The sequence below is a fragment of the Atractosteus spatula genome, chromosome 16 (genome assembly GCF_055471065.1).
Source record: "Atractosteus spatula isolate fAtrSpa1 chromosome 16, fAtrSpa1.hap1, whole genome shotgun sequence".
NCBI classification, from domain to species: domain Eukaryota; kingdom Metazoa; phylum Chordata; class Actinopteri; order Semionotiformes; family Lepisosteidae; genus Atractosteus; species Atractosteus spatula.
In genome coordinates, this window is record NC_142721.1 from 13186978 (window position 1) to 13214972 (window position 27995).

The 27995-nt window shown below is 40.3% G+C and overlaps 1 protein-coding gene across 1 annotated transcript in view; it reads right to left on the reverse strand.

The window, feature by feature from the left end:
- Positions 1 to 27841, reverse strand: part of dgkza (diacylglycerol kinase, zeta a) — a 178616-nt gene extending 150775 nt beyond the window's left edge. Inside the window, exon 1 of the mRNA XM_088935011.1 lies at positions 26816 to 27841. Coding sequence (XP_088791137.1) covers positions 26816 to 27111 — 296 coding nt within the window. The 5' untranslated portion in view covers positions 27112 to 27841. The remainder of the gene's footprint in view (positions 1 to 26815) is intronic.
- Between the last annotated feature and the right edge of the window lie 154 nt (positions 27842 to 27995).

Consider the following 27995-nt stretch of genomic DNA (forward strand, 5'->3'; position numbering starts at 1 on the left):
TGCACATACAGTGCACTTGCATCATCCAGATTGAGAATGTCATCTCTGAAAAGCACGAAGAAACGTCAACTTTGTGAAGACTTAAGTAATTTACTAAGCTACCTTTCATAGCTGATGTGGAACAGTGTGGCTATACAAGCTTCCAAAGACATGACGACCAATTCAACAACAGATTTAAAATATTTGCATCACCTGAATTAATCCATCCATCTTCTAACCGCTTTAAGCAATACAGGGTCTAGGGGGAGCCGGAGCCTGTATTGGCAAGCGTCATTAGAATTAATAGACCCGTTAATTAATTGTAATTTACAGTTAGGCCACTAGAGGGAGATACCGTGCAAGATTAGAATACAGTACTGATGTATTGCACTTACATTACTAATCTCTAGTTTTTTTGTTCTTAAAAGGTATTGCTTACGGTTATACAGTTATTTCAATTAGCAAGTAAAAACTTTCCCACTTTTACAGCATTCATTAATTAGTCATGACCCCTGATCCCTTGCTCACAAAGGGAATTTGAATTTTGAAAGCTCCTTCTGCATAGTGCAAAGAGCAAATCTTATTGTCCAAGACCCTTTAAAATAATATAAATAAATGTTCAAGTTTGTTTTGCAGTCTCATAAAACTCCATCACCCTTTTTACAAATTGTAAAAAAATTGTGTACATCAGTCTTGATCTTATAGTACAACATTTTTAACAATTTACTCTAAGAATGAAGAACTTTGATTCAGACTCTGTCATACAAATAGTTAAAGTTAGAAGCCAGAAAACAAATCATGTGTGCACACCACAGACAATTCTACAAGAATAAAAATCTACATTTGTTTGCAACAAATTGCCCCCCTTAGGAACAAGTATTTTGATTTGAAAACATTTACAACCGCTGACTTGTTTTCAGACACAGACAACATGCCACACAAATCATTTCTTTCCAGTGTTTAAACATAAAAGATTCATAAGTGAAGTCAGAAACGCTCTGACACTTATCAATGCCCAGCATCTAAGCAATGTTTTTAAAAGTTGTTTTAATCCTTACTTGAGTACAAAATTAGTCATTTGATCATCTGAAAAGCAGAGAAAAAAAAACTTTGGTAAGAAATGAAAACAATGCACTGTACAATCTGTACTCCCTTTTAACTAAAGAGAACATCTGTTAGACGGCAATACTGTATAACTGCATGCTCCCAAATCTGAGGTAGAGAGATTTCAATAGGGAAATTTACTGAAACACTTTTAAATAACAGTCACTTCAGAATTAAATGTTTCAGGGAACTTTACATACTGCGTAAAACTCACTGCCCCTCTCCCCAAAGTCTTACTACAGCCTTTGGCTGTTCCAAAAGTAACAAATGGTTTGCAGACTGTACGAGGAACAAAGAAAACACAAGATTTGCAAGCTGCAGACCCCATTGTCTGTACTTCTCTCACACATCACAGTGTCCCAAACTTTCAGCAGAATGTACACCTTCATTCTTGTAAAAAAAAACAAAACACTTCTTTAGGGACTTCAGTGAAGCCAAGAGTACCATTCACCAAGCTGCCCCTGATACAAGAGACCCCCATGAATAAAAAATCCCTCAGACCCTGTTCTGTGCTTCTTTTTTTTCCCCCCATTCTTATTTTTAACAAGAAAAAAGACGGACTAGTGTTAAAAGTTCCACTACCACCTGGTCTTCCAAACCCCACTGGTGTCTTCCTTTCCACTCACACCAGATTTTCTCGCGCCTAAAGCCCGAGGGTTTTTCCAAATTCAAGGAAATGCTTAATCTTCCCGGCAACAGAAAAGGGAGATGACCTCCTAGGGCACAGCTGTTCATGATCAACGTGGGTTTAAGCAGTAACGTCTTCTTAAAAAAAGATCATAATAAATGTCTACACCAAAAATGGAAGGGAATTTCCTGGTAGATGTTTCCTGATTTGATAGCGGGAAAGAGGAGTGAAAGCAGAGAAATTATCTTGGCTGCTGCTTTGCATTTGTGTTAGAGTCCAGGGACCTCTCTCTGCACAAAAGACTTAGGAAAGTAAAACCTCTAACAACATAATCAACTGTATTTGGCGGTAAAACTCTTATCTTAGCTCAGCAAGGAACTGTTTAAACATCCGAATAATATCCAGTGATGCCTTTTTGCCTCCCTCTATTGACCTTACAAAGCTACGATCACAAAGATAGTCTGCCAGGAATAAAGACCTTTACACTGGGACAAGCCACAAGACCGAGATCGTACTGTATGGGTCTTGGTGTGATTTTAGATTTGTTTTGCATTCCCTCAAAAAAGCTGATTTCAGAAGCCATAGGGAATAATTTTCAATTCCTACCTTATTCTGTGGAGGAAAAAAAAAAAGGAACCACACTTTTGAAATCTTGTAATGTGGTATTTGAGACCTACCATAGTTATTTGCCTGATCATTACAACGTTGTTCTTTTTTAACGTCCTGTCATTAGAGGGAACCGAGTTCACACTTGGTGCTCGAGTACTTAACTACACAACTTTACCAAAGAGAAAGTGGCATAGAAGTTATATTTGTACCCAGCGGTGTGTGGGATGTTGCAGAGCACAGTAAGTGCCTACAGCTATCATTACTTGATTCTGCCAATCATTTCTTATATAAAAAGCTTTTTGGGGGTGCTTGAAAATCCATTAAAAAGGAGACTACAGGAAAATGATTTATTCTAATGTTACAAATGATCTGATCCAATCTATGAAGAGCTTGATAAAAAGCTGCCCTCGCTGTACCCTGAGAGAGTTCTAAAAATAGAACCCTAAAGGTGTATTTCAGAGGCAAGTAACAAAAAAAAAAAAAGATAGAAAACCAGAATTTCCCCATCCTCCTTCCACCAAATGAATTAACAGTTGAGCTGTAATGAAGGGCTGAGGGGCAGAGGGCTGTTATTAAGAAGGCCACAAAGTGTTGTGCACTGCATGTGTTAAAAGGTAGCCAAGGTCACCATGACCATTTTCCCCAGAATCAGGAAGAATGCTGGCCATTTGCTTCAATTCCAACTCTAATAGGACAGCAGGGAAGCAATGCCTGGATATCCCCCAGTGACTGAATTATTGAGTTATCCTCATTGAGCCATGGTAGGCCGTGTCCTACGATGGGGACGGAATTGTACTATGGCAAATGAAAAGGCACCAGGGGCTCTCAGGGAAGCAGCAAGAAGACCAATTTGCAGGCTGAAATCCCCCTTTGCTGATAAGAAAGGTTTGGAACACTGACATGTGCACTTAGAGGAACTGGTCCACTGACCACCAGCGTTAATAAAGACCGCAGGGGTGGGCAGTTGTGAGCCCACGTGCATGTCTGATCCGCTCCAGCTTGTGGCAGATACTTCCTTAGGCTCAGCTTGCAGTGCGCCGGGGCCTGGATGATCTCTGGTTTCCAAGAAGCCTTGCCGTTTACGTACGTCTGAACACGCATGTGCTGTCAGCTCCGAGTCTAATCCTGGAAACCACGAGTCCCATCTGGGGTCTGCACAATTCATGCAAAGGTCTCCGATGGCCATTTTGAACCAGAGCCCTTCATACAACACACAGATTGAATTTAAAATTCGACTGGGGGGGTAGGGGGTGAACACTGAAGAAATATCATCTACCTTGCACAGCACTGATTGCTTTTTCTTGCATTATTTCCATTTGAGGAATCGCATCCCTCGAGAAACAGCCCATTGCAGAGGTTCAGGACTAATAATATTCAACAGATTGTTAATGTAAATCAATAATTGTACACCTAAAGGGCAAAAAAAACAAACAAAACCAACAGCAAGGCAGTTCTACCTACAGCAATTAACATTACTATGGGTTTACTGCAAAGCAATAATTGCAGTTCAGAAAAACACACAAAACAGTGTGTACCACACAACACCTGAAACATGTTCCTTCACAGATTGTATTCTGCAAATCGTACGCAGCAGTAATAAAAAAAGGATACTGGTGTATCCAAGTGAATACCAGGATGCAGTTGCCCATAATAAAGGCTAAAACTTCCCATGCTGCAAGCTGGGTATGATTCACTTATGACCCTCATAGGAAGTGCCACAAAATTCACAAAGAACTTATTAATTTATTTAATCCAATAACCAGATCTTAATGAAGTTTTATGAAGACAGGCAGTGCAGAGGCAACACAGAATGAAAAAATGATAAAAGGTCCTGAAATAAAAGGAGAGGTCCCATGAGGCATTGCTTCTTTAAGTTAAAGACTTAAGACAGTTTGGTCCTCCATTATGCTTGCTGTTGTTTACAAGTCTTTCGTGAACTGTCATGAGTCATACCAGTGCAAAAAAATAGAAATACCGCATTAAGCTCAAAAGTGATTAATAGTTCCATCTATTTTGTTAAAGCTCTGGTAAAAAAAATCACTGTTATGTACTGCTTAATAGGTTTTTTAACAGGGTCAAGAGGAAAGCTTGACTTGAAATGTTTTTTTCCTTCCACTCTGTAGGAGGAGGTCAGAGTTGAAAGGTCCCTGTTTAATTTGAGAGCATTGTGGCAGAAGGGCAAGAACACTAAAAAAAATCCAGTCAGAGACAGCATAATCAAACCTGCAATGGAACATTTGCCTAATGAACAAAATGTACAAGAGATTGCTTATGGAGCATTTTATTTTCAGCTGTCAATATCCTACAGGGTGTTGATATGTGAGCAGCAATGCAACTTGATGGCAAACCACAAGTATGGAATGCAACATCTGTTTGAACTGTTTTTTTAATGTGCTGATGTATTTTAATTTATTCCATGTTCAATGACAGGCTCTTGCCAGAAATGCACAGCAATGATTAAGGTATTGGAGAACTGTTCCAGCCTGTTTCCGATACCATTTCTGCATTTTAAACAAATCGCAAGTGACACAGCCACACAGAACGTCCCATGACTCTGCTCAAAAGAGCTGCTTTATTATTCCCACCTAAAGGTTATGGATGTATATGGGAGTGCTGTGAGACAGTTTATGAACATGAACTTGTCAAGGTAAGCTAGGATTTGTGCCAAGACAAAACAGAATTTTCTCCCCGTTTTTAAACGGTGACAGTCTCTTTTCATCTTGGCTGAGCTCCTTGTGAATCATACCGTATTAATTAAAGTGCTCGTCTCTGGAGTCGTGATTCGGAATTTAATTACATTATCACCACAGTTTATTTGGGCCAAGGAGGAGGAAGACTGAGAAGAGACAGCACCCGCCCTGTCTAATCCAGCAAAGGCTTAAGTGTTACAGGTGCAAATCGATGTCAGGAAAGGTCAGAGGGCTTTATAATGGGTGACCAGTTTTCCACCTTTTCTCATTTAACTGTCAAACACGCTAAAAACACGCCAGTGCCAAAAGCTATTTTTAACTTGCAAATGCCAAGAGCTTTCCAGTCAATCACTTGGTAGTTTGATTTATAATTTTGTTCCCTTATATACTATGCAAGCACTCTTTTCCCCTTTTGCACAGGGGACACCACTCGAAGGTTCATCTTTTAAAGGCGACTGAGTTAACCCCAGCTGATATTAAGCTTAATAAATATAAAGGTAAGCATGAAAAGAAAACGGATGGTGTCTGGAGGAAGGTGGTTGATGTGAACAAAGGGCTGGTGGAACTAAAGAACAGATGCACATGACGTTGAGAGGGGCATACAAGAGCAGTCACTCAAACACGAGGAGCACATCCCACGACTGGCATTATTCTAACCGTGCCCAGCTCCAGCTCCTTCTTAAAATTCGCTCTTGGCCAATCCCGCGAATACTCTTTAAAATCTAACAAATTACTTTATCACATAGCAGAGCTACTTCCCATATAAATTGAGTAAGGAGACACGGCCTCATTAAGCAACCATGACCATTTAAATTCAATTAAAAACCGACATCCGTCTTAATATGCTACTGCCTGTTTTTTTTTGTATTAGGAAGAGTGATTCTGAAAGCCATCCAACAGGGCTGAAAGAAAGAGGAGCCGTTTTATATACAGCATCTTATGACAAAAAAAAATTATCAAAGGAAGTGAAGAGCAATTTTAAGCAAATCATTTCCTTCACCCAGCCTCACACTGCTTTTTCATACTGGAAATTGCATGATTTGTGAATCATTTTGAAAATGCAGTCGGAAGTATTGCACACCACCAAACGCCGGATTTTAAAAGAAACAGGTTTTGCCGAGCTGCCACTTGACAGCATTTTCTGATTAAGTTGACTCTCCAATTAAGCTTTCTAATTAGTTTACCCAGAGCAAAAAATAATAATACATCACTGTGTGTACTCCAAGCAGTGCACATTTCGTTTTATGAGTTTGAAGCTGAAGAGGTTTTCATTTCACAATTGCAGCTGGAGCACGGAGTCCATAAATGTACAGTACACAAGAAATCCAGCTGAATTCAACTGAAAAATATATTCGCTGGCCAAAAAGGACTCCAGAAATCTCTAGATTTAGGCCAGTATATATAATTTTTTCCCTAAAAAGCACAGATATAATGGAAGAGAAAGTGCATTTTAATTACTTAATCCTGTGCTGATCAGAGACATTACACAAGTTTCCAATTGTCACTGACAATTGCTGAGAAGAATAGCTGGCAAAAAAAAATTTAAAGAGACTGTAATCTCTTTTTACAACCCATGACATTTCAGGCACTATCTGTTATCTTCATGTTTGGTACGAAAACCGATTCTCGGCAGATATGAAGGTCAGTTATTATATCGAAGGGTCCGTAATTAATCCTACTGCCATCATGAAAAATTCAATCACTTTAACAGCTAACCACTAATATACAAAACTATATATGAAACTGTGCAATAGCTATCTCAGGTGTTCTCAGTAAAATATACAAAAAAGGAGAGCTGAACAGCGATTCATTTTGAAAGGCAAAGACCTCGATGCAATGAATAAAGCAATCCTTAGATGAGGATTGCAAGCAGGACAATGCAATATTCTCGACTCCCATACACCTCCATCACTCAGTTCTGTACTGATGATCTATCCTTTTTTTCCATCATCTCATAGGTCATGTTTTCAGAGCTCTGACTCACTTCATTCTTGGCCAAACAACCGCACTGTTTGTAACAGAAGCCCCAGATCTGGGTGGAACAGATGGAGTTTATTTGCAATCGCCAATAAGTGAACATTCATTAGGAAACAGAAGCCTCATTAGGAATCCCAATTTTCATGTCTGTGTTTATCTGCCATGAAATGAAAATAAATACCAGGGTCTACATCAGCCCTCCTATTCAGAACATCTGCCAGTTTTTAATCTCATAACTTTTACTGTGGCACCCTTATCTCTTCTGGCTTTTGGAAAGGTAAATGTGTTCTTTTCTTCACTTGATTTGCAGGTGACATAACGAAACCAGGGGTGAAACCAGCCATTTAACAAAGCCTAAACATGCTTAAGGTTTAAAAAAATATGTTGAGCCTTACAAGCCAGAAAGAAAATGAATAAATTAACTGCATGCACCTGTACTTGAGGATATTGGAAAGGCCACGAGAGGGGAAAAAATATCATGGTGTGGAAAAAACATTTTCTAGCAAAATAATAGTAAAGAGTAAAGTTTCTCCAAGATAAGAAGGGAAATCCCTTTCTTTCTTTTTGAAAGGGAAATGGACAATGGACGGAATTAAGACTCCATCCCGATGCTCACCAAAAGGGAAAAAGGTGGACAGGCTGGGGGAAAGACATTTCTATTTTAACTATCAGTGGAGAAGAGGCAGAAGTGTTACAACTAATAAGAAGCATTTAATCTAATCATTGAATCCCAATGGTATTTTACCTACGTAAGGAAACGAGAGGTTATACCTAGGATTTTAACAAAACTTATTCAACAGTTACTCAGGACAGTGGTAACAGGCAAGAAAATTGTTCATTTAGTTCCCATTAAAATCTAAACCATGCAATTTCAGACTTACAATGATTCTTACATGTTTATGGAAATCATCAGAACTGAACTAGACCATATGGCAGCAAGATTCAAGGGGCAATGCTCCATGGATTTAAGAAAGCAGCTCTTAAGTAACCTGTTAGAGTTCTTTCAATGCGCAATAGACATTATGGCTTTAAGCCAACCATACTGTATGATGAATTAGGAACAAGTAATAGGTTTATCCCATGCTGAAAAGAGAAGATAACACATTTCGGCTGTGGAGCCTTCTTCGGATGCGACACCTATGACTTGTTCCTTTGCGGCCTATGCATGCTGACGCAGCTACCCACCTGAACTATACGATGCATTATATTTTCAGAAGGCTTCTGAAAAACATCTTTATGAAAGTTTAATTCCTAAATTGCAGGCAGTAAGCACTCAAGGTAATTTAAAGATATACGGTATATTAAGAACTGGTTAATGGATACAAAATAGTATAGGGAAGGGACGTGTTTGAACTGGGGTGATTTACAGTACCACTCTGCTTAATTTAACTAGATTCTGGCATAGTTCGCAAACTAGCCAATGCTGGAAATTACCCAATAATAGGACAATTAGTCTATACTGTGTGAGCTGAAAAGACATTAAAAAAAGACTTAGCTGGAATTCAAGACTGGGAAAATATCTGACAGGTGACATTTCAGGCAGACAAATGCATTGTGTTACAGCAAAAATAATCAATAAGAGAACTGTAAACCCTGAGCTTGCCAAAATAGCGATTTCTCGAGTAACATTTTCATTTTCTACACAACCAGAGGAAGCATAAGAATGGTTACAAATGAGAGGAGAACATTCAAACCATCGACATCATTAGATAAAAGCAAGCGGAATATTACAACATATAGCTAGAATTAACATCCCTTCATTTCAGAATGCACAATGTACTGTTAAGACCTCATTTACAATATTGGGTACAATCTTCATCACCACATTTTTAAAAAAATCCTGCTGCTCTGGAGTGACCAGATACATTCCCAATTGAATAGGAATGCCCTAAAGCATCAAAATATTTCTCGTCTTTAGCAGCCAAGACAAAGTGGGCTTCCGATATTTAGGTATTCACAATGCACAAGTTAACACATGGACCTACAGAGACAGTGAGACACAAATGGAAGTACCTTTATAAATAGAACAAAGAATGCATATATCTTTATACAGAGGGCTGTGGGAGTCTGGAAAAAGCTATGCCTCCATATTGTAGACGCCAAAGACCATGGCTGCTCTTAGGAAACAGCTGAATGAGTTTAAGTTTGTTTATTGTGCATGTTTTCGGTGACTGCAACTTTTATCAACTCCACATAAAATGGGAAGGAAAGGCTTTTTCTTGGAAGTAGTAAATGGTGTGGTAACCATGTGTCGTATGTCAAAATGCCCATAGATGCATACGAACTGCACAGTTATTTTAGTCTCGTTTGTACTGAGCCTTTTAAACGCCATTATTTTAAAGCATCATAAGCAACATTTCAAGTCACTTTCTTCTTTATTAATTTTAGACGTCTGTTTTATTTACTTTATGTTAAAGTTTTTTAAATAACCAACATCATGACTTATGTTGAATTTGGATCTTCTTTGCATTGAGTATTCATTCAACCAGTAGCTTGCTTATATTGTAACAGACCCTACAGCATGTCATACAGCCTAAAATGGCCATCTCATGGATTTATTGAGCAAGCGCAGGACTGTGGTTGAGCAGTGACTGGAAGAGCACAGACTGAGAAGATCACCAAGCTAACTGGATGTCGCCCAGGACTCTCATCCCTGTGCACTCTGGGTCATACAGCATGCAGCATCTCGAACACTCCAAGGTCCCTATTGATGGCAAGGCTGAAGTGTGTTAAAATAAGAACTACATTGTCCAAAATTAAGAAGTGATATACTATATATCCTTGGAACGCGTTAAGCTGAGAGTGGGGAAATTACAAGCGCGGAAATCATGAACAACCTGTACACCTCTGAGGTGCAGAACTTAATTTTCCCCCATTCCAGCCTGGTCCTCTCGTTACATTAGCATCGAGCCACAAGTGCAGTGGTTACACTTTAATAAAGACTACCAGCTCACCTCCCTCAGAGCTGCCCTTTAATATTCGGCTTTATTTACATATCCATTCAGAGATGATGTGTCCGAGCACTCAGAATCTCATTCTTTTGTTATTTACATTACAAATTAACTGGGTTGTGCAGAGCAGTTATTTTTGTCACCTTGGTGAATATAAGCAAGTACTAAACAGCATAAAGAAACCGCCGTGCATCACAGCTGGCTTCACTGAAAGGAGCCGAGGGGTTGGTACAGGATGATGCAGACAGAAGCTGTATTGTTGGACAACCTCGCTTAACCATTGTTTTCTAAAAAGCCTTAATTGTCTAGTCCTCAGGTCAGCAGACAATAGACCATTACAAAAGCAGAAAGCACTCAATATTGCACAACACTTGGAGCCCAATTAGCACCAAAAAAAAAAAAGAAAATCCATTGGTTTAGCATTCCTTTCCATAGCTCTTACACCTTGTGGAGCTATGGAATCACTGTGATGCTTTTTTTACCCATAAACGTAAACTTAATAATAACATGTTCTAATCAACAAAGAAAAACTTGAAGGTTTGACCGAGGTATGGAGTTAAGAACTGAAGTTCAAGAGAAAGGTTAACTCCTGATCTCCCACTCACCTTTGTTTACATATATAGTCTCACACCCAGATCTTCCCTCCTTTCTCTCTTCATCTCCCATCTACACCCTTGCAGCCAGTCCCTAGCTCACTCCTCACAATAGAGGTGAGGTCCAGGCAGCCTCATCCTCACAGCCAGGCTGTCACTGCCTAGGCTAGACAAATCACGCCGAATACGCTCTACAGACTTAGCCCCTCTAGCACTTTCATTAAGAACCTGTCGCTGCTGAAGACTGACAACACAGAAGAGCACTCAGCCGGGAACCTGGAAGAGCATGGGTAGGCAGTTTGTCAGTCATCAATAAGTATCAAAATAAACGTGAAAATCTAGTAAAAGCACACATGTAAAACCCTGGGTGGCACAGTGGCGTAGTGGTTAGCATTGCTGGCTTGCAGCACTGGGGTCTTGGGTTCAGTTATGGACCTGAGGTCCCATATGCATGGAGTTTAGGCCTATTCTGGCGGGTTTCCTTCAGGTGCTCCAATTTCCTCCCAAGACGTACAGGTAGGTTAATTGGCTTCTGGAAAACTTGGCCCTGGCATGAGTGTGCACGTGCCTGCGATGGACTGGCATCCTGTACAGGATGTACCCTGCCTTGTGTCCATTGCTTGCCCGGCTAGGCTCCGGCTTCCCCCATGACCCCGAATTGGAAGAAGCAGTTAAATAATGAACAGATGGAAAACCATTAAAATGCCCACTTGTGGCCTTGCTGGCTTTACACCTTGACACAAAAATGGGGGAGAATGCAAACATCTAAAGCCCCAAAATGTGACGTTTTCCCTCGTTTTCCACCCTGTTTCCCTGGAACGCGATCATGGTAACAAAAACCAACGTGCAAAACCACAGAGCTCACTCAACTAATTATCTTGACCACAGGATCACCCATTTATTTCATTAACCAGCTAATGCTGAAAGGCCTTCTATTCATCTCCAAGGCCCGCTCTTGTTTTGCGCACTATACCAATACAATCTTTCAAGGAACATGGGAAACAACTGTTGGAGGCCTGAATGAGTCCTTGACAAGCTTAGGGAGAGGTGTGCCTCACTCTTTCACCGATTTTGAAGGGTCACTACATGATGTCTGCTTGCACGTTAATACACAGTTACTATAGTTTAGGTACCATGACGACAGAATGGCAATTGTCATTTCCAATTTCCTTTTCAACCGTCAAACGCGATTTCTTCCATCTTACATGGCAGCCTTATAAGGCGGCTTCCTCTTTCCTTTCTGACAGGGGACAGAAAATCGTTATCCTCCAGCGAAAAGGTGAGGGTCTGACTCGCACGTCTCCGGGAACAGTGACGTGTGGATAAATTTTACACCGAATGGGAACATTCTCCCCATGGAGGTTACCAACAGAGGAAGGGCAAAATGATCAAACAATCCAAAGAAATGTAAATGTAATCCAAACGCTCTGGGGGAGTGATTTCTAGGTTATGAGAAAAAAAATTATCTCAGCACTTAAGCCAAGCCAAACTACCACCCCTGTCCAATTACAAAGTCAGTAACATAATGGGAGGGGAGTGACATGGAGTTCAGAATGGGCCTTAATGAGGGGAAACAGTTCTATAATAGCGGTAAGAACAAGGGTAACAATAAGATGGCATCAAACGTCTTTAACACAGTTGGCAGAACACAATGAGCCCACCGAGGTCAAAGAGTAAGGAAGACTTTCATCAGAGCCAATGGAAAACTAAATAAATCAGCGACCAAATAAAATGGATCTGCTCAGGAGCACACTAAAAATCATTACTGCAAACAGCACTGCAAATCTAAAAGGAAAAGTCAAATCGATATCCATTTCTTTCCACATGTCCCGTTAATTTAAGCCTTTTGAAGACGCAGTCCAGAGGGCGTTTTTCACAAGGCTTGATTAGAGCCCATTCATGTCTTTCACGTAAAGGACCATTCTGTTGGGCGCTGCTGCAGTTGTGGAGAAAGGAACAGCCTGTATCCCCACTGTTCTCTCTGTTATCACAGCCACACACCTTTATCCTCCCTGCAGCTGCTCCCTCCAGCTCATCCTGAAAACCGAGCCTACGACTACCCAGCTTTGTGCTGCACAGATAGCAGGCAAGAAAGGCTACTTGGCATCACTGCAGCTTGCACTGCTGGGTTTCGTTAACTCCCCCCGGAAACGCGAGAAGCCATCGGTCCAATCCAGCAGACGCAAACCAGGGTCCAGGACAAGCAACCCAACCCGAGTGTAGTACAGTATACCATCTCATGAATAACATGGCTATAAAAAAACCCAGAACTGGTGTGGACCCTGTGACGGAGAAGAATCCTCTTCTGGAACGACTGACCCGTGTGGATGACTGAAGACACAAGTGGAAGACAGAACAGGAGACACTTCTTTTTAGAGCGTTTTAGGGGTCTGGAGTGAACTAAGCTGCTATGTTGCTAAGCGAATACCGTGGCTTCTTTCAAGAAATGGCTGGATGATCTCTACGGGCAATTAGCTACTACGGTACCTCACAGGCTGAGCAGCCCTCTCTCGTTTGTAAGTTCTTCCATACTCAAAATCAATTTTAGCACTACAGTAGTGGAAAATTAAGATGAATTCAGTGTTGACATATTTCAAGACCTTAAACAAATGGATTTAACATATCCTTATAAGCCAGTCATCTTAAGGCTTAAGGAAACTCCTGTATTCCTGGGTTTCTGACTAAAACCATCATCTGGCCAGAACTTTTCATTTCACAATTTGCATGAATCGTTTCAGAATTTGCACGTTCAGTAAGTGAAGTATAGCAGCCAACTAAACATCAGATTAAATTATCAAAAGTCATTTATTGGTTTTCCGGCAACAAAAGTCAATTGTGAAAAAGGAGCTAGCAGTTTTATTCAAGCTCTTGTCTCTCTTTTTGGTTACACGGTTTCACACCATATTTCAACCTGTATCTTTATACTCCTTTTTTAAAAATGAAATTAGATCTTTGACATCGTCTTGAAAACTTTGGTAAAATCCTAATATCTTAACTAAAATCTCTTGGGGTTTAGGCTGATGCATAACAACGCACTGTGCATCAGGTCTTTTACATTTCCACACTTAGTCATTACGAGAAAATTAAACAGCAGGCAAATCCCAGCAGAGGCAACCCACATATCACCACGGATCTATTTCAGAATCTTTAAAAACATCTCAAGACCATAGATTCTTAGGCTTCCTTCCTGAAAGGAGCATTGGCACCTGAAATAAAGAATAACACATTTGGCCTTTTTCCTAATCACCCAGTGGAATTTCAGCATTCATGTTCACTTCATCAAACAGCCCAGGGCTACCAAGTGGACTAATGAGACTGTCACTGCGTCTCATTGTTGGGTTTCTAAAAAGATCAGACATCTCACTTCTCTAAAGGGATAAAAAACAGCCCCCTTAAGGCTACATGTGTTCCATTCCAAATAATCTGTTACAAACACCATGGAAACTTTTTCACTCAGCTGTTATCATGCATTACTCCTCCATCTGTCCATTGCTGCATTCAACTGCATATTAAAATGAAGATCATGAGGCTACTTTTTTAATTGGTCATTCATCCATCTCTACATTTATCCACAGATCCTTCAATCCATATTTGCAATGATAACAGTATATTGTGTTTTTAATTAATGAATTACATAGAATTCTGAATTAATCATTGTATACTACAGTATATGACTTTCAGCAAAACTCTTTATACAATTCAGGTTGTTTTATGTTAATTTCCTTGGATAAGGCAGTCAAATAAGTAACATCAAATCAAATGATTCTTATATATAGGAATCTCGCCACTCAACATCACATGCTCCACTTCCTTCTGGTCTTCCGAAGAACCCAAGAGGTGTGGTAAACCATTACAGAAGTTGTGTTTCTTCATGCTTTTAGCTTAAGTGATACTGCCAATTACTGTTACTTCATCTGGCGTTCTTCCACCTCAGGTAAAATGCATGGGCTCTCTCTGAGGTTTAACACGGCCACCACATGAAATATAATCTCTTCCACTCTGCCTGTGACTCACAGCACTGGAGAGCTTAACATTTAAAGCAAGACATTTCATCCAGAAAGGACTGGACTTTAATTCAAATACTGTTAAATAAATCGTAGGTACAGTACAAGTGTAAGTCATTAATTTCTTCGGGTAGAATCTAAAACCCTCTGCCCTCTCTCCTACCAGACACTGGACCTGTAACTTTCCGATTTGAGAGCAGAACCAAACTTTGATTTTATGCAAGCTCTAGCCGTGTACCTAGAGGAGCTGAAATATTCAGTATTTTTTTTTAATTTTACAAACGTTTGGCAGCCTTTTAACTGTTCCATAGTTAATAAGCCTATAACTGAAAACAACAAATGACATGCTGAGGTTCCTTACACAAGCATATGGAGTACGAGGCAGACAACACGGAGAATAAAACAGACTTGCAGATGGGGAATCTGCTCTCCAAGGCTGGTAAAAGGAGAAACCCATCATCCGTGAATCAGGGGGCTCAAGAGAAACAAACAACCGTGATACACACGCCGGAAATGAAAGGTTCCTCGGAATTATCAGCCACCTGTCATCATTCTTATCGTTCCTTTTCCGCAGCAAACCGTGATCAATGCAAAGCGCACAGGTTACTTAAGAAGGTGACTCATCAGACAGCTCAGTGAAAGGCCTGTGCAGAAGGACCCCTCGCAGCGACAGCTCAACCTCCACACTGTTCTGCTCATACAATTGCCTTCATAAAAAAAACGTACACCTTCACCAGCCATCAGTCTGTCATGGTGATTTCGCCCGATCACCTTCCCCCGTCTCCAGATTGCTGGTTTGAGCCCAAGAAATCCTACTAATGTAACAGCTAAAAGGCTCATCAAGTGTAAAACTGAATTGATCTCTTCCCAGCCCTCACTAATTTCATACAGGAGTACTCGACTTCCAAAAATGCCAGACATTTCACTCAGTATACTGCAGGGTGCAGCCACGAACCTGCCTAAGAAGGCTGTCCATCTTACAGCAGTTCTTTTGCAGATACGCACTTAATTCTTGTTAAATAATGGAAAGATGCTTGCAGTGTCTAATTCAATGTGTTAGAAATTTCACTTTGTTTGCTTTGCTTATACTCTAATCTATCATTAATCACCATAATGTGCCTCTAGGTCAAATCTAGATTGTAAGGGCTATTAGTTTTGACCTAAATCTACAACACTTCTTGAATATTATGAAACTAATAGAAGGAAAAAGTTTTCTTGAGACCAATGTTTAGGACTGCCTTTATAGGGACACATCCTTACATTATAGGCACTGCTAATCATATTACGAATACGTCCTAAGCAAGTAATAAATTATAAATGTGCATGAATGATCAGATATGGATTTCATTTTTAAAACTGCAAAAAAAGTGTTCATATCAGCTGCACAGTTACAGTAGCTCCTTAGCTCCCAGCTGTCTGAGGGTACGAAGATGAGCAGGGGTTCATGTGGTCAGTGTGCTCTGTTGGAGTGACATGGGCCATCCATCGAGAGACGTTTATTCATTTTCTGTAATGGCTGTGAACAAAAGCCTCACTGCATAATTCATTGTATTTTAATATCCTGTTTAATCCTCCCTCTAAAACAAATTCTGAATAAAAAAAAAGAACAGACATTTTGTTAGTTTATCGTTAAGCTTATTAAGGATGGTCCATCAAATCCCATGTCTATTTTTTTCCCCACAGAAGAAGCGGGAAAGAATTGCAAACAAAAGTCAAAGATCGGAACACTTTCCTCAGAAAACTCAGGGGACCACTCAAGTAACCCCCCGTGGGGGAAATCTGGACAGACGAAAAATTTATGACAGGCTCAATGAAACATATTGTGCCATCAGTACTAAAGAAACCTGCAGAAGAAATTAAGATGAGCAGTTTCCTAATCTCTTCTACAAAAAAAAACATGGAGAAAGTTTATTAAATATTTTATTTCTATAGAACAGCTTCATCAGAACTAAGCACATAAAAGCACTGCACAATTATGGACTAATGAAATGAACATTGAAGCTGAGTCACTTATAGTATATAGTATAGTATAGAGCAAAACCGCTTCCTCTCTCCAATGAAGCTTCTTCTATTCACAGAGGCAACCCTGTGTGTTGTTTAACCTACAAGATCATTTTGCCTTAAATACAAATAGGTCCACAGAAGGAAATATAAAAGCACAGGATTAAACATGGTCTCTTAGGCAAATTTAGCCTGATAATCTGATTCAAACAATGTGCTAAGAACACAGACCTCCAGGGCCTGATAAAAATCTTCTTCATGTTCAAAAGTATGCAAGATGTTAAAGAAAGGAACACAAGGCAACGTCATAATTTATTGGGCTCTGGTGGCTTTAATGTTATTATCTGCCTTTTATCAGGCCATGTGCTGCCGTTTCTAAAACGCCTGTCCTGCCGGTTATCTCAGAGATGATGAATCTGTTTTGATTTTCAGGCCCACAATTGGAACAGCATGGACTCACAGATGCTCTGTAATCGTTTTAATTTGAGAAAGCAGCAAAGGCACACTGTTGAGGAGAGCTCCCCCCCCCCCCTGCAATACCGGGTGCAAAAAAAAGATCAAAAAGGTGAATAGAAATGAGAACATCCAGCTCTAAACAGCTAAAAAAAAAATGCAATTAAAAAAATGCAGGTTACCATGCAAATTTCAAGCCCCATGAAGAATAGAAATTCTTCTTCACTGAACTAAACCTTCTTTCCAAACTGCATTCAACTCTTTGCAGCTCTCACATGCTGGTAAAGCACTGCGGAATTTCCCCAACACTAGGAGTGACCATTACATACTTCTAAATTATTTAAAATAAAGTGGCAAATCACAGACAAGTGACAATGAAAACAAGCTTTCGCTGTGGACAAGGTAAATGTGCAGTGAATGATCCCAAGACTGTGCTCCCTGCTTCGTCAGGCATCGGTCACCTTGCTTGCGCTAGAGCACAATGACACTTTCAAGCACGTTCTGCGGCTAATTCAGCATCACGTAAGCCTGCTGGACTGGTGTAGTTTGAAACACACCAACAGGGAGAACCTTTATGCGTTAGCATGTGCGCACCTCAGAAAATAGCTCCCAAATATGGAAAAAAAGTTGATGATATCCCACTGGCACTCAAAAGAAATCCATTTGATTTTGCAATTTGTGGTCAGGAACTTTTTATCCCAAGCCTATGAATGTCTCAAATGCCCTTTCTGATCGAAAAATCGATCCCTGCTTTCCTGTCTCATCCAATTACCGCAAGCTCTGGTACTGTTAGATTGCAGTGTAACACAAGAAGCTCCCAAATAGCTACGGGTATTATATAGGTGCCCATTGAGAGATATATCCTGTTAAGCTTAAATGCCATGTAAAGAGCTCTGGCAGAACACTCTTATCTGCCTTATTCCTTTGGGAGTCAGAGTACCTAGAAAGCACAATGTAGAGTCCTAATTTAGAGCTAAAGGAGCAGTTTCCCTTTCATTGGCAAGTGCATGAAAAGCAGACTAGCTGACAGCCTAGGGACCAAATCCTGTGAATGTTCCTCGATTCTTTACAGATTGTTTTGAAACATGATCCATAGCTAATGCGTAGAAATTACACTTAAATGCTTAAGTTGGCAATATATTGTCCTATCCATCCACACCTTCTCACCTAGTCAGCAGACATTCAGAATTCCAAAATAAACTTAAACCCGATATCAAGCTTGACAATATAAATCCTTTGATTTTATTCCAAACAAGGTTTGGCAGAAGCAGAAAATCAGGCAGGTTGCAGGCGAAAGGGAGATTGGAGTAATATTAATACCCACAGGATAATTGCAAAAAAAAAAAACTAATTGACAGAAATAGAGCTGAAAGCTATCTACAACATGATTAAAAAATTGTTCTACATGCTGTATACTGATAACTTGTAATAAGATAAGAGTTACTGAATAAGAGAGGATGTTAAATGAAGAATAAGACCCAACTAATGGCCTTGCTCAAAATGAATTCAGTATTTAGTTAATAATTCACTCACTTAAATATGTAATGCACAGAAAGTCAAGTTCAGGAGTGAAAGTTAAATATTGCTCTGTCCTTGACAATTCCCTTAGCAGCAAAACATAATTTCCCATTATAATACAACCGGCAAAACTCTTGCTATTATGAAAAACCTCAGCAAAACGGCACCCTGTTACTGCATACAAGAAGAATCCAACTTTCCAGCTTCTTAAGAAGAAAGAAAGGCTTCAATTTGCCCAATTAAACAATGAGATCAATTATGTGAAGAAGGGCACAAGAGGAACAACCAGAAACCAGACATCTGCTGGTCTACAAGGGCTAGTTGAGCACCCTGTAGTATGCGCTTCTTCTGACACCACCGTTTTGAAGTCACTTCAATATAGTACAGCTACGTAGAGCTTCAGATATTTCACAGGGAGACACAGCAATCCGAACCCAGTCTTTAACCCCAGCTCAACCCTGCAGACAGCTCCAGTGCATAACACTGGCTTTAGAGTCTCCACATTCCTTCTGAAGGTTTACCAAGCAACTTGCTTCCACACGTGTTTACTTTCAACAGTTTGCTTCTCCGCGATTAACAAGCCATACTTTTACCACAATACACCCACCCTGCACCTTCTTACAGGGGAGGAAAACACAGCCTTGCTTCATTCCAGCAGAGAAGACAGGTCGACCTCAGTTTATAAGAAAATAAGTAATCTTGACCTCCATTGCTTCAGTCTCGCGTCAGAACACAGGGATACGGGCCACCAGTTGCTTAACAAGAAGCAGCAAGAGAAGGATAAGAGATCTGAGGCACAACATTTTATAAATAATAAAAATTCAACACCCGAGGAGATTATGGAGGGTATCTTAATCAAAGCATATTCACTTTCCTCCAGCATTTTTTAAATTCCATTTCAATCTTTGCAGTCCCCTTTTTAAAGGGAGAGGAATGTATTATCTCAGGATAAGTGCTTCATATTGAAACAAAATGATAGCATACCATCATTAAAGGAAAACAAATAGAAAATATTATGTGTATTTATATACATTAGTATTGATGAGCAATAAATGGATAATGACTATCTGGAGCAGGGCTAACTGCATTCTTTAAAGGAAATAACATTTTACAAAACGACACTTTTTACATGAATCATTTATACAGCATAGCCAGGACACCATCAAGAACTACACTTTGTGTTTCTCTGCATATTCACACAGATTCTCTTCAGCGTATGGTTTAACTTTATTTCCAGAGATCTCCGACACTGAGAATGTCTTTTTTCTGCCTTTAGTCTGCAAAACAGGGACCCTTTATTGAAAGAAACGTCAATAAAGAATCCCAACTGAACTGACCAGTTTCTCAAACATGGCAACTGCTGTGAAAAATTTTGAATTAACTTGCACCCCATGGAAAAATCTATTTTTCCACTTGCTCAGGTTGGCTTTCAGGCCCAGATGTCAGCATAAACTACTAAAATAAAGTATGGACTATTTCAGTCATAAACATGTCTCAGCAGGACAGTGTTACACAATCATCTGAATTAACACCTACAAATCTACACAAATAGATTTTTTTTAAATGGCTGGCTCGTATATTTTAAATAAAGTTAACCAGGCTGATTTAACTGAATATAAGATTTTGCTCATAATGCACTGTAGGTTGTCTTCTACAGTGACTGACTACATAGAGTTTAATGCATTACATACAGGACATCAAATGCCATAATCACCCCCAAACTGAATTACAAACACCATAATGTCCTGAAAGGCAAGACATATTTAATGAGGAAAAATGCGGTGAAGAAAAGCCTATTTAAAAGGGCACAGCTTGATTAACATGAATCAATGACTTCTGAAATAGAAGGACAATTAATCAGTAGTTACTTGCATTTGTACAGCCCTCTTCATTCCAAAGGATCTCAAAGTCCTCTATATACAGTACAAGAGGATAACCCATCCAAATGAACTGTAGAACCCACCTGGGTGACGCACACCAGATTGAGGGAAAAGATTTATGGAGGAGAGATTATATTATATGAACCGAGTCCGTAAATAAGCAAGTCACCAGAGACTACACCTCAGCTCTTATAAACAGTGCCACGGGATCTTTAATGAACAGTCAGGACCCTGTTCTACATCACCACATCCTTGAGCCCTCAGCGTACTGGGGCACTGGTTTGGAAATTATGGTCCAAAAGAAAGAGCGCCACCTACTTGTCTGCTAGTACTAACCAACAGCATCAATCTAATTTTCCTTAGAGGGGAAAACTAGCCTTTTGTTAGGTTAAAGGTAACCAAAAAACTAATGTATGTTGATGGGGTAAGGGTAGGAGTAGAGGCTGGACTATGCTAGAATATGTATTTTAAAACATAGCTGACTACATAACAGCATTGACATTACCTGCTCTACAAATAATATTGAAGGTTATTGAATACTGAACTGATCATATAGTCATCTTCTACATTCAGGAATACTAGATATGTTCTGCTCAGTCCCATCTTAAATTGTATTTACTGTTAATAAATGCTCTCTAGAACCCAAGCGCAGAGATTAGATTCTGGTATGTAGCTCTCAAAGCAAGTACACCTCTTTCTAAACATAAAGGCTTCCCCGCTTGCATGTCCAGCTTTAGGGTTTGTAAAATTGATTTGTTTGTTATTTTGGGAAAAAAACTGGCAGTCTAAAAAGCGAAAGGGTGGGGGTGGGGGGGGGGGGGGGGGGGGGCATTGATTTCTCTTTGTCTAAGGGCTCTTGCAGTGGAAAGGGCTTTTAGTGCCTTTGATGACACAAACGCTGAAAGCACAGAACAAACGGCACCAGCCCTAAAGCAGTGTGCTGGCTTTGGCTGTTTCACTTGCATGTACAATGAGGAAGTGAGTCTGCAAATGCAGCCATGGTTTTCGTTCCAGCCGAGCCCAGAATGACCTGCAGTAACTCAAAGAGTTGCTTGATCAGGAAGAGTTAACGTGCTTTTCATGTCTCTTCTCGTGACCTCTTTACAGCTGCACATACAGTAAAACCAGCAAGGGGCAGACCTCTGATTTTCATATTTCACAGGTATTTTCCATAAGGAAGAGAGTCATGACACCAAGCATCTTTTTAATTACTCCGATTTACAGTAGCCCCATCCTACAATGGTGAAGTATAAGAAAATACCACTTCTCTTTTACCTGAAGCTCTTCTTAAAGAAAAGTTGTGTGCGCATAATTAAGACACTTAGGCATAATTAACGAGAAGACAAGGTCTCACTTTGTTTTGTTGTTCATCATCTAAGGAATCGATGCACAACATACATACTGTATAAATGTGCAAGCCACAGTTTAAGCAAAAGCTTGTCAGATTGATGCCCAACTCTGTGCTCCCCACATTTCACACTAAAGAACAGGCAGCAGTCAAAGTAGTGCAATCAGGCAAGAAATCTGTGAGCGCTGGTGCAGTTAGAAATAAGATTCTGCTCCATTTTTACCCACTGAGCACCGATACGCCATCATGTTATGGTCCTGAGCGTCTGAGCTCCACGTTACAGCAGCACAGTCCTTTGAGTTCCAAATCCATACGCCAAGATCAATAACCTAATATCACTTCCTCGCGACATAAAACCTTTGAACGTTCAGAGCACCCTAGCTGAGGCACTGCTGGAGTGACAAGCAATCATACCTGGGTCTGTTCATTAAATGGAACAGGCATGGAGGCTGCTGATACATTTCTAAGGAGCTTCAAAAACGCCTTCTAGATCTCCATCAATAGGAGATAAAAGTACTTTCATTTTCACAAACCAGAAACTCCAGACACCAAAGCTTTCTTTCTGAGCAAGTTATTCCAAAAATGCTCAACTTGGTATGTATTGCTGAAACTGCACAATGAGTGTCTAGCATAAGAAATGTGACCAAATTATCAGATTATACCTGGCATTTGAGAGCAGACAGTCATGTACCAGTGAAGCATCTGATCTCCTACAACTATTCCACAACAGCTGTAGAACATTGCTAGAACAGTTTTAGATTTATGCAGATCTCTCTGTAGAAAAGAGTTCTCTTTAAAAATTATTGACGCTGCTGCTGAAAGACAAGCATGTCTAGATCTAATCAAAGATCTTTTCCAGATTTCCCCAAGAAGCACATGTAAAGCTTGATAAATCTTCGTTATAGACAGGTCTGAATTTTCTGAAGCTTTGTAGCAAGTTTGATGCTCATTGTGTAATGATCCTGCCAGAACAATGAGCATTTTCAAGCAATATCTGGTATCGCAAGCTAAAATTGTGCTGGGAAATGACTGGGCCTGAAGCTCTTCCAAGTCTAGCTGTTTTTGTAGCACTCCAAGTGTTTTTGGCTTTAAGTAAAAGAAAGAATTCCAAATATTACCAAACTGGCCTTGAATTACGTAAATGTTGTCTTAAACTCCTCAGATGGAGAGAGAACATTTTCACTGCATAATTTGATCCTTCTGAACAAAAAAAAACTAATACGTGAAAAGACTATAATTTACTATCCAGTAATTTAAACTACCAGGCTATACTGAAATGAAGCACAATAAGCAGAATTACACAACTTGCCTGTGTGAAATGGTTGACCACTCTAAAATAATGTTATACTTGATTTTTATTTTGCTATTTTATAATGAAAATTGAAACGGAGAGGCAGGTTATTGGCTATAATTTTCATGCATTCAGGAGAAGCCAACTGGTTATTCTGACATTCTACTGTAATGTAGGATAAATTACTCAAACATCTGTTACCAAGACTGTTTGACTTTAGTGAATGTAAGAAAGACTGAACAAATACAAGGCTATTTTGTAATTGCTTTGATATAATTCACGTTTTAATTAAAACATTTCACTGAGACTGAAGAGAAGTGAACAGTTCAGTACAGAATATCACAAAATTTCTTGAAGCTTTTTGTGATGTCTTTCACTGTAGGCATACTTGCTGAGAGCTATTTAGACATAAAACAACTAAAACTGTTGCGATTAAATAGGGCTATCTTACAAAATGTGTAAATTATTTGATCTGAAAACTGTTTACACAGTAAGTTTTTTTGGCATTAATGTTCTACAGGAATAAAGAGTAAGAAATATGTCTAAACAACAATGTCTAAGTGTAAAAGATAGAGAACAGGGTATTGTTACATAGCTTATTTCAGAAATCATTTTAATTGATTTAACAACTTCATTTATAATCATCTCACAATGCTGGGTCCTACCGGGGAGCACTATTAAAACAGTGAGAATTTCTCTTCCGCAATACAATTCTGCTTGGAGACCTGCTGCGACAGAAATCGAAAGCTCTTGTCTTGTCCACAAACATACAGTACAAACCAGTGTCCAGTACTCAATGCTTTGAAATTACTGTAACATACCAGAAAATTCAATTAGGCTGTACCTCTCTGATTGATTTAGATGCACTTTGGAATATGGAACTCGTCTTAATTCAGGACTTACAGAATCTGCTAAGATCAGATGCATCTATGTTTATGTCTTAAGGCAGCAGACAGGGCAGTGCATTTCTAACTGGAAGGCTGAGGTTCCCCTTTCAAGGGAAGGCACTGCTGCTGCTTCCCTTGTGCAAGAAGCTTCAGTAAAGTAGCCTGCTTTAGAAATTATCATGGCTTTGGATAAAATACATCAGCCAAATTAATATTTTGCTAATAAGGTTTTTTTTTATTAAGCATCCCTGTTATGCAAAACCCTGATTCACCATCCTCCCATTACATAACTCTCCTTTCTACAGCACACCTCTGCATCTGTTGGCAGCACTTCTGGTCTACAGAGCCGATAGCACAGCAGAGCAATCCCACACACCCCAGTGAAAACCCTGACACCTTTGATAGCATGGCATAAAAGAACACCAGCAACAAAGGAGAAGAGAAATAATCACTAGGGACAGAGTTCCCGTAAAGTCAGCAGAGGAAGTTCAAGGAGTGTGATCAGCATTAAAGTCCAGTAATCAGCCGGGTTTCCAAAAGCAGTTTTTATCTGAGTGTCTCCAACTTCTAAAGAAGCTACTGTAGGCATCCTTAAACTTCAGATGAAGAAGGACTCCTGATTACTGGCCACAAACTCAGCTTCACTCTGCATTGACAGGCACACAAATGAACAAGACCTCACAGTAGAAGAGGAGAAACAGTCAAGGACAGAAGAGATTTGGATTTGGACTTAAGCGCTGTTCTTTAAATGTGATCACATGCACACAAAACTGGACCCCTCAGCTCAAAGACCGTAGTTGTGCTTCCAGACCTGGGTCATATTCAGATACTTATTGCAATCATACTTATCCACCGTCAAGGCCTGAAGACTGGGGGTGACAGAAAGGCACATTGCTAAAGACAGAACACAAAAGTTAAAACTCCACAAATATGCAAAATGTGCACATATGGCAAGATGTCTCCCGGCGGTTTGTCAGTGTGGCTGATGTCCGATTTGTCACTTAACAGCTGAGCTGTGAGACTCCCTGGACTCACAACCACAAACCCCCACAGTGTTTAATGACACTTCCTCAGTACTTCCAGTCTGAGTGTTTCAATTAACTTTAGTTGTGAAAACCGAAAGCAAGACAAGCATTAAACAATACACATACAGTACAACACGTAATGGTACTGTAGCAATTTGAACTTGAAGGCAACACACATGGTTCCTTCAAAGGCATCTGAACCCAAAGAGAAACGGGTGAAGATGTGATCAATTTCGACTGGCACGAAGGCACCACAGAGGGACGGAGAGGGTTCCGCCTAATGTACAACACTTCAGAGTCAACCTCTACTTGGTCAGAGAGCTTGAGCACCACCCAGCTAGCAAAGTACAGAATTAAACCGAGACCCTGTTACAAGACTTTCAATCTTCTCCTCTCTCCCCAGAGAGCTGTTTCAATAATAAGACCTACTTTCACTGTGCAGGGCTGGCTAAATTTAACCAGCAAAGGAATGACGGGAAGCAGCTGACAGAGGCTTGTCAAAGGTAAGGAATCGGGTTTTCCCCAGGGGACAGCTCCCTGTGACAGTGCACCTGGACAGCCAATTAATTCCCCAACACAAGCTTTTCCTGGACTGAAATATTTGTCATGCTCACGTTTCCTTCTACAGTGACACCAATAGATTCAGACAGAATTTCTCAGTATTTGCACGAGACATTTTTCCGATTTACAAATATGCATTTCTGCAATGCGACTGCCTAATGTAAGCAATTTCTTATTGTGCCGTGCTGTCAAAATGTTCCTACCTAAGCCCTTCATGGACACTTTGAGAGTGTTGCCCAAAGATTAAAGAGCTAACATTAGCTTAAAATTGTTCCCTAGTCACTCCATACCTTAGCAATACCCTAGTTCTTTTGTTTGATTTCCTAAAGCCCCTGTTGAATCAATTTCAGTTTCACTTACCCATACTTATATACTGTATTAGTTATTCATCTGTTAATTACTGTACCAGTAAAACACCAAAGTAGATACAGACAAGTATCTATTTTGTCTAACAATCTGGGCATGTGAACAGCTAATCAGTGTTGCCCACAAGGAGGGTAAGTGAGAAAACTAGAAAGATATAGATTTTAAATTTTAATAACACTAGAAAATGTGGAAAAATTAAATATTCTTAAGATTACTGCATTTGACTCTTTATAACCCCTAAAGATTCAGAGTCAGACGTTCAGAAAAGGTCTCCTGCTCATTTCTCTTCCAATTACTTTCAGTACAGGGAGCAATATTAACATCTAGACATGCTGGATTCATCACATACAAATCTGTGGACAAGTAGACTTTGCTCATCTATGAACAGGCTTTAAGAACAACAGAGTATTAAAAGATAGGGGATTAGCTGAACTGCAAAAAAATGAATAGAGTTTTAAATTCAGAACACAAGTTAACAATTTCACAGGCAGTAGATGAATACTAGATCATAACTGGACTCCATGCCTATGTACAGTACTGACTGAAAGCCCTCACTCAAACTTTAAACAAGAACATGCTGTTTTTGCCATGATATGCGTCTTACACACCTTAGAGAATACGAAAGTGTGTATTTCTTGCAAAACAACAGAGAAACTAATTACCATTACCTAGCAGCGACGATTACTATTATTTCTTAATAATAGGCCGTTGGACAAATCAAGAGGAATCGTATCCATCGTCAAGAACAGAGTGCTGCCCAGTTCTACAACGCGTTTCTTGTTAAATGCATTCGATTTGATCGGCAATTCAACTGATGAAAATGGAAAAATCAGCACGCAAGAACAAATTTGAGCCCTATCCTGGAAAAGTGCAGACTGACGATTGCAGCATGTGACCGAAAGAGAAGGAGTAAACGCCGGTCCGTGGTTTTTAAGGTAATGTCACTTTACCTGTACGACACCTGCTTTCGTATCGCCAGATGTAGGAACTGGGTCTCGAACTGATTGTCCGGCTCCCCCACATCCTGGTTGTCTTTCGGCAGCTGGAGCTTCAACGCCCCATTCCCGGAGCTCTTCCCCGTCCCATCGGACACCCCCACGGGGTCGCTTTCGGGCAAGAACACGTCCTCTTCCTCGGCGAGGTCTTCTAAGGTCGGCGGCGCCATCATCACCGTCACGGAGTCCGACAGCTCTTGGACTGAGCCGGCAGCCGAACCGTCTCCGGAGCTATCCGCTGCCTCGGCCATTGAGAGCTGAAACTAGGGCAACCTACAGCTATACACCAAAGGGCTCTTTAAAATGTGTGTGTGTGTGTATATATATAAATAAAAACACCCAATTCAATCTTTAACTTGCAGGTCTGTGCGGCATGCAATTATATACTCACAAAGTAAAAATTAATTTAATAGCACAGGCTTGTCCTTATTTAAACGAGAAACGCGTGCAGACGGTCTTGTAAATTAGGTTTCGAAGCACACTTTCACGCCTGATCGCCGAATAAGTGCACTAACCCTTCAGCTGCTACCCTGAAATTGTTTCAGTTCTCACGATCAACATGCGCCTGCTGCAGGACTGAACCGACGAGGGAACTTTCGCTTCTGGTTCCTCTCTCCAGGTGACTTCACCTTACAGCAGCGACGCGGCGCGTTACTGCTTGAAAGACCGAGTAAACGCGAAATAAAACGCCACCGCTTCGTGCGTGTCCGCGTCGAGGTGGGGAGGGGAAGAGATAATAACGAGATGGTAAAACGATACTTTCTTGGGGTTTGGGAGCACCGCTCGTTCTGCGCAGCTAGCCTCGGTTGCCAGTGGAAAGAGGATGGCAGTCGTGTAAAAACCCTTATTTCAGAGGCGTTAAATAATCCAGCCGTGAGGCAGAACCTCCCCTGTCCGGTGCAGCCTCAGGTAAAGACCAGCACTGGTCTGAGCGGATGCTGGAGCGCAGCGAGCGATAAGTACGGTCTAGCAAGTGACCATTACGCTGATGAGGAGAGATGAAAAGCAAGGGAGGAGAAAACCTGGCTGCTACCCAAATTAACTCTTCCTAGCACTGTGGGAGGGAGTGTCTTCGTAATGGGCCACACCTGGTTCTTTTCCACCGCGCACTAAAAGTGCTGAAGCGCCTGTTCTG